The following is a 7136-nucleotide window of genomic DNA, read 5'->3' as shown; positions in this document are numbered from 1 at the left end:
CTGCGTTCCTGTCCTGAAGACCAAACATGCCCATCACATTCTCATCACCTCTGTTACTTTCGCCTACATGCCCATTGAAATCTGCACCAATCACCACTCTCTCACCTCTGGGGATGTTCTGCATCACTTCATCTAACTCACTCCAGAATTTCTCCTTCTCTTCTAACTCACATCCTACCTGTGGGGCATAACCACTCACAACATTGAACATCACCCCTTCAATTTCCAGCTTCAGACTCATCAACCTGTCTAATACTCGTTTCACCTCTAGAACATTCCTCACAAACTCCTCTTTCAGGATAACTCCTACTCCGTTTCTCTTCCTATCTGACCCATGGTAGAACAACTTGAACCCTGCTCCTAAGCTTCTAGCCTTGCTACCTTTCCACCTGGTCTCCTGGACACAGTATGTCCACCTTCCTTCTCTGCATCATGTCAATCAACTCTCTAGCCTTCCCTGTCATAGTCCCAACATTCAAAGTCCCTACTGTCTACTTGTGGTTTTTATTTTGAAGGTTGTCAGCGGAAGTTGTACTTTGTGTTGTGGTTAACTTGGCTTGGTGTTAGCTGCCAGGCTGCAGGCAGTTAGCAACAGCAGTAACAGTAAACAGCATGGCTTACAGTGCGAAGATCGGTCCGTCCATCCTGAGCAGCGACCTGTCCTGTCTGGGCAGCGAGTGTGTGCGGATGATGGAGTCCGGGGCAGATTACCTGCACCTTGATGTGATGGACGGGTCAGTTTGTCAGTAGTTAGTTAGATAAACTAGAATGCTAACGACTAGCAAACCGATGGAAGTTCAATGCGTGAGAGCTAAAGTTGGCTAACATCAACAAGCTAAGCTAGCTTGCCAGAAGTTAAGTTGGGGAAGCCAGTATGTATGTAACTGGATTTTTCTGGCTTAAGTATGTTAGTGAAGTGTCAAACATTATACTGTCTTTCAAGTCTTCTTCCTGCTAGTTTAGACATTGTTATATCTTCCTCAACACTTATGCAAGGCGTTAGTTTGCAACTGTTTATGCAAGATGAGAAAATTTCAACACGGCTGGAAGTTAAAGTTCTGTTTTTATTTCCCTTCAAAGGCATTTTGTCCCTAACATCACATTTGGACATCCCATGGTAGAGTGCCTAAGGAAGTCAATAGGCCAAGACCCTTTCTTTGGTGAGAGAAACCCCATATATATATATATATATATATATATATATATATATATATATATATATATATATATATATATATATATATATATATAGACTTTAACCCAGTTATCCTCATTGAATTGAATCGTGAATGCCTCTGCTGTGTGGTGGAGTGCAGTATTGTGACAGAGTTAATGTTGCAGACATGCACATGATGGTGTCTCGGCCGGAGCAGTGGGTGAAGCCCATGGCTGCAGCAGGAGCCAACCAGTACACATTCCACATAGAGGCCACCACCAACCCCGGAAACCTCATCAAGGAGATAAAAGAGAGTGGCATGAAGGTGAGAAAATAATGCTGCAAAGCAAGAGAGAGAATAGCATTAGAGCTTTAGTGTGTATAGAACCATATATTGGGCAGGGTTGTCTGAAAATACTATCAGAATCTGTAGCAAATGATGTTGATTGGAAAATATGAAATATTGGCATCAGCTATAAACATACAAGTTCTGAGGTGAATTATTTTTTTATATGTCTGATTACTAACACTATGTGAGTATTATAGGTGGGTTTGGCCATAAAGCCTGGTACTACTGTTGAAGAGCTAGCACCCTGGGCTAACCAGATCGACATGGCTCTGGTTATGACTGTTGAACCTGGCTTTGGAGGACAGAAGTTCATGGAGGACATGATGCCCAAGGTAAGGACAACACCACAGGTAGAGGAAAAAATAACAAGTGGTGTTCATTGTCGGTCTATACTACTGTATGGTCCTCTTGTTATTTTGAGACACAATGAGATACATAGCGAGCCATAGTGGAGTACATGCAGCCTACTGATTTGACGTTGTGTTACATTAAGATAGCAGCATGAGAGCAGAGATGAAGTTAGATTTCTGCATCATTGAAATCACCAGTATGGCAATATTTTGCTTTCCCCTAGTATATACCATACCCTAAAACTTATCAGCACATATCAAATGTGCAGTGCACTGACAAAAAGACAGCAGTTTGCATATTGTGCCACACCTTTGTGCCTTGTGTAAACTGGTAACATAACAAGCACGCTATCACAGTCATGGAGAATACATAAACAAGTTGACCTTTGTGACAGAAACAAACTACTGGCCAATTCTCTTTGAGCCACTGCAATTACAGATGCATGCTTCATTCATTGCTACTGATTCACAGTTGTTGTTAGGGGAAGAGACAGAGTTTAGGCACCTGCTGGGTTCTCATGACAAGCAGAACTCCCTACAGCCAAAATAATTATGGGATAGATCAGACAAGTTGTATAAACAAGAATTATAAATCTCAACAAGATGATTGTTATGTATGTGTTTCACACAGGAGACATGGGTATAATGACAGACTGCAACTGTGGTTTCATACACACCTCTGGTGAACTAAAAATATACAGACTAACATTAACATACAAGTGCCAGGTAAAGTTACGTTTCACTTTCACAATGAGACTTCAATTACAGGTTTCTGCTAAACTACAGAAATACACCAAATGATATTACATAAGTACCAAGTAAAGATAAGTTTCATTTTCAGTGCTCTCTTCTCTCTCTTTCTCGCCTTCTCATTGTCTCTCATCTCGTTTCTCTTTTTAACACGAATAGGAAGTCGATTAGATGTCGTTTAAATGTCTTTAATAGTTCACAGCCCTGCTAGAAGCTCTTATTCATCAAAGCGCAGAAATTATGTCTGACCTGCATTCAAACCTGGTCAAAAGGACATTTTTGATTTTAACCCACATCACTCTCTTCTCTCTTTGCATTCTCGCTAATATCTGAAAATTGTGTTATAGAAATGTTGATAGGCATGTTTTGAGCTCTTTGTTTTATTTCTGTGCATGTGACCCAGGTGAGCTGGTTGAGGAGTCAGTTCCCTTCTTTAGACATTGAAGTAGATGGAGGGGTCGGCCCTGACACCATTCACAAGTGTGCAGAGGTATACAAGAACACAACTGCACATATCAGCCTGTTAAAATAACCACCTAAAATTCAAATCAGATTTTGTGAGTGTCTCTTACAGTGTTGTATGTGCTCATGTTTTCTCCAGGCGGGAGCCAACATGATTGTGTCAGGCAGCGCTGTGATAGGCAGCGACGACCCTCGTTCTGTCATTGCTCTCCTGCGCTCCGCAGTGGCCGAAGCAATCCAGAAACGTTCACTGGACCGCTGAGATGTGCTCTTTGTGACACTCTGCCTGCCCGTCAACACACCACAGCTGCCAGTGGAACAGACTCAAAACGGACAATTCTGGGGTTGATGTCGGGGGTCACGGTCAGAGCAGGGGGGTTGTCTGATGGCCAAATCCAAATCACTTTGATGTGAGTGAAGCTCCACCGTACCTCTACAAAACTTTTTGTACTTCATCCTGTCCTGCCACAATCTCCTCTCTGAACAGTTAACTCAAAGTGAGTCTCATCTCAGCATAGGAACAACCATTTGAAGACTGAAGCTGAGGTTACGCTGATTTCACATCTGTTAACATTCCTGAATGTTATTTTGACTCAGCCTGTAAGTTTTAAGTATACATAATTATGGAAATAAAATGGCACAAGGAACACTGTGTTTAGTACATCTTCAGTTTTGCAAGTGATTTTTTTGACTTCCATCCAAACTGAGGTCAAACTATTTGTTTTGTTGACATGGACCATCCACAAACTTCTTGCTGTACTACTGAGCAGAAATACTGTACACTTCTAAATTCCATGAGATTTGGTTTTGCAGATTAAAAAGTGAAGTGAAGTGTGTGTTCTTTACAGTTTCACCTTGACTGTGGTTCATACTACCAAATTTGAAAAAATATATATATTTGCAGAACTTCAAAAAGACAAAATGTATTCAATAGATGCCCAGTAAATGACTAAATTACACCCACGGATAATTTCTCTTTAAGTTGGGAAATGGAAGAGTGTCATGTTACAGACTACTGCTAATTCTGACCTACTATGATTTGCGTTTGAACAATCTTGATATAATAATCCAGTTTAAGGATGTGGCATACAGTATTTAGTAAGAATGAGAAACAAACCTGCATAATTCTAGGTATTCTTACATTTACTCAATCATCAAAACTCAAGACATAATCTTAAAGTGTAACTGCAACCAGGAAAGATTTAAGAAAACAGTAAATATGCATAATATGTAATCTACATGTATATAAAGTGCTGTGGTGGAATGTAACTAAATACATTTAGACAGTACTTATTTTTAAGGTACTCATACTTGAGTATTTGAATTTTATATTACTTTATACTCCACAACATCAGAGGGAAATATTGTATGTTTTACGCCACTACATATATTTGGCAGCTTTAGTTACTAGTTACTTTGCAGATTAAGATTTTATATAGAAAACATGTACTATGATGTGTTGTTGTAGATTCAACTACCCAATAGTATATGAAGTAGCATGGTTAAGTTTTCTGCATCATCAGTACTTTCACTTTTAATACTAAGTATATTTTGTTATTAATCCTTGTTAAGATTTTGGATGTTAGACTTAATGTAACAGAGTACATTTACATTGTGGTATTGCTACTTTCACTCAGTGAAGGAGCTTAATGCTTCTTCCACCACTGATAAAATATACAGTATATAAACCAAGCTGTGTTACCGACTTTCCCACTTTGTACACTAGATGGCGAGTTTCCCCAAAAAAGTCAGTGTAGGAAATCATGATTAAATTGTAAGCATTTCTTATTATTTTGTAAGCATGAACAAATATCTTACACAACTCTATTAGATTAGAAACACAGTGCTGTAATCTATAATGCATTCAGCGTTCATGGTGTGAACAGCACCACTAACAGTACAGCAGAGAATTGGCATCAGAATGAGTGCTAGAGCGGTTCTCTGCTGAGAATATGGTTTTGGCAAAATAACTTGATACAAAACTGTACTATCTGTCTATGTGCATACTAACACTACTGTTAAAAATATTGTCCTTTTTCTCAGAAACTTTAACCACCCAGTCAATTTAAATCAGTAAGTTGTGTCTTATCAATAAGTTGTGTTGTTGTTGTTAGTCAAGTGAACCATGTGCAGCAGTGGAGCCACTGCCCATTGGAATAGGGAGAATTGCAAGTTTGTGAGCAGGGTGTGTGTTTCAGGAATCAGTATGTAATATTGCATTTGTTAGCCAGACTGGAATGTAGAACCCTTTTCATGAGGACACCCACAAAGACTAAAGACATGTCTAGCTCTCATCTCTTTGTCTCGTGAAAGAAATCCTCCTGTCAATGAGAATCACCCATGACATACTTCAAACTGTAAGCAGCTCGCTCTCAATAATGCAGCACATGTCTTGGAGGCAATTCACAGACCCGCTGAAATATTGATGCCTAAAATCTGTATTTTCATGTCAACGTTACATGTAAAGATACATAATGTCAGTTTTGCTCAGCTGATCATTGTATATGTGTACATGGAGGTTCGTATAGAGCGTGTGCATGTGACGAGAGTTTGTGTATAATAAATGTGTTTGTACATCACGAGGGAATCTCCTGTGACCGATTTCTGTTCTAATAGATGATGACAGGCATTTTGTATGCCAGTGTCACTGGCGCCTCGCAAAGACAGGGACACAATTCAGTCTGAGGGAGTAGGCAGCACCTACACATGCTCCACACTCCTTAAAGCCATGTTGCAGTCTCATTATCGGTTAATTGACAGTTTCTCTCTCCAGATTATCTAGTGCTGTTTACACACCATTTGTTGATTTATTATGAAATCAGAATTGCAGAGAGAGAAATATGAGCAGCAGCGATGGTGACAATGAAAGAGTTAGTGTATAGAGCATGCTCATACAGTGAGAGACACACTCATGTCTTACATGCTGGGCCCCTAACATACATCAGTCACTCATGAGAGACTTCCCACTCTGGTGCCATGACAACCACATCCACAGGTACTGTCATATTCGGTTAAAAGCAGCAATAGATGAGGGATGGCAAGGACAGAGAGTAGAGTGGTCAGTTATCCATCAGCGCTTGGCCTTTCCTCCTGGTCACGTGAATCGTCTGCGTCTTTCACAGCATGTCACTGGGCATGTACATAAGAAAACTGAACACACACACACACACACAGAGGGAAAGATAGAAAGAGAGAGAGCAGATATTGAAATTCCAGAAAAGATTTTACACCAAAAATGAGTCAGACAGCCATCATGTAGAGCTTTTGATCTTCAGAGCACTGCCGTGAGGGAATGTCTCAGTCCTTGGCAGAGGTGCATGCAGACTTCAATAGAGTACCGCAGGGTGTACAACCAAACAGTGAAGGTGGTCAGATCACCAAACAGCAGGTGCGTCCAAAGGCCGTCTTGATGGGCCGCAGGGGCTACTACTCACCCACAGGAACACACACCACTACAGGGAGCAGCTACGCCGGGTTTGAGTAGGTGTAAAATCCACATCTGGAGATTTCACACCAGGGTCTTAAGCATTCTGATACCAGTATCTTTAACCATATTCATGATCATGAGAGATGAATCACTGAATGAGGATTCCTTGTATATTATATGCTGTCAAATATTCAACAGGCTCATCTAAAGATACTGTTTGAAGTAGCTGTTCGTCCCAGGGGAACATGGTTTTTACGTTTCCTCCCTTTTTTTTTCTCTTGCACTTTCTGCTGTCATTTATTTTGTTCCATCTATTCTCTGCTGCATTCTCTTTGCCTCCATGACTCACCCATCCCCCTTTCTGGGATCATTATATAGTAGAATTATATCTTTCTGCTTCTCTCCTCATCTTCTGCACTAAAGGCACATTAGTGAACTTGCTTTGCCTGCTCCTATTTATTCATAATTACTTGGCATCCCACAGGAGAACAAGATGCACATCGCTGATTAGCTTGCTGTTGTTACCACCTTTACTTATGCATAAAGGCCTCATTTGATTGAGTGTGCATAGTCTTATTAACAATTTTATTAACAATTAAAAAACTACTTGCTTGGAATAATATTACAAAAGATATATTTTCT

At 40.2% G+C, this 7136-nt stretch overlaps 1 protein-coding gene across 1 annotated transcript; it reads left to right on the top strand.

Moving 5' to 3' along the window:
• The first annotated feature begins 565 nt into the window (after positions 1 to 565).
• On the top strand, positions 566 to 3898 carry rpe (ribulose-5-phosphate-3-epimerase). The gene is made up of 6 exons (XM_044217521.1): positions 566 to 734; positions 1081 to 1160; positions 1342 to 1481; positions 1703 to 1837; positions 3009 to 3095; positions 3207 to 3898. The coding sequence occupies exons 1-6, from the start codon at positions 613 to 615 to the stop codon at positions 3327 to 3329; spliced, it is 687 nt and encodes a 228-aa protein (XP_044073456.1). The 5' UTR covers positions 566 to 612; the 3' UTR covers positions 3330 to 3898.
• Positions 3899 to 7136: the final 3238 nt, after the last annotated feature.

This window comes from Siniperca chuatsi, linkage group LG12, assembly GCF_020085105.1.
Source record: "Siniperca chuatsi isolate FFG_IHB_CAS linkage group LG12, ASM2008510v1, whole genome shotgun sequence".
Taxonomy (NCBI): Eukaryota; Metazoa; Chordata; class Actinopteri; order Centrarchiformes; family Sinipercidae; genus Siniperca; species Siniperca chuatsi.
The sequence above is the reverse complement of the archived record's forward strand: the minus strand, read 5'-3'. Positions and strand labels throughout refer to the sequence as shown.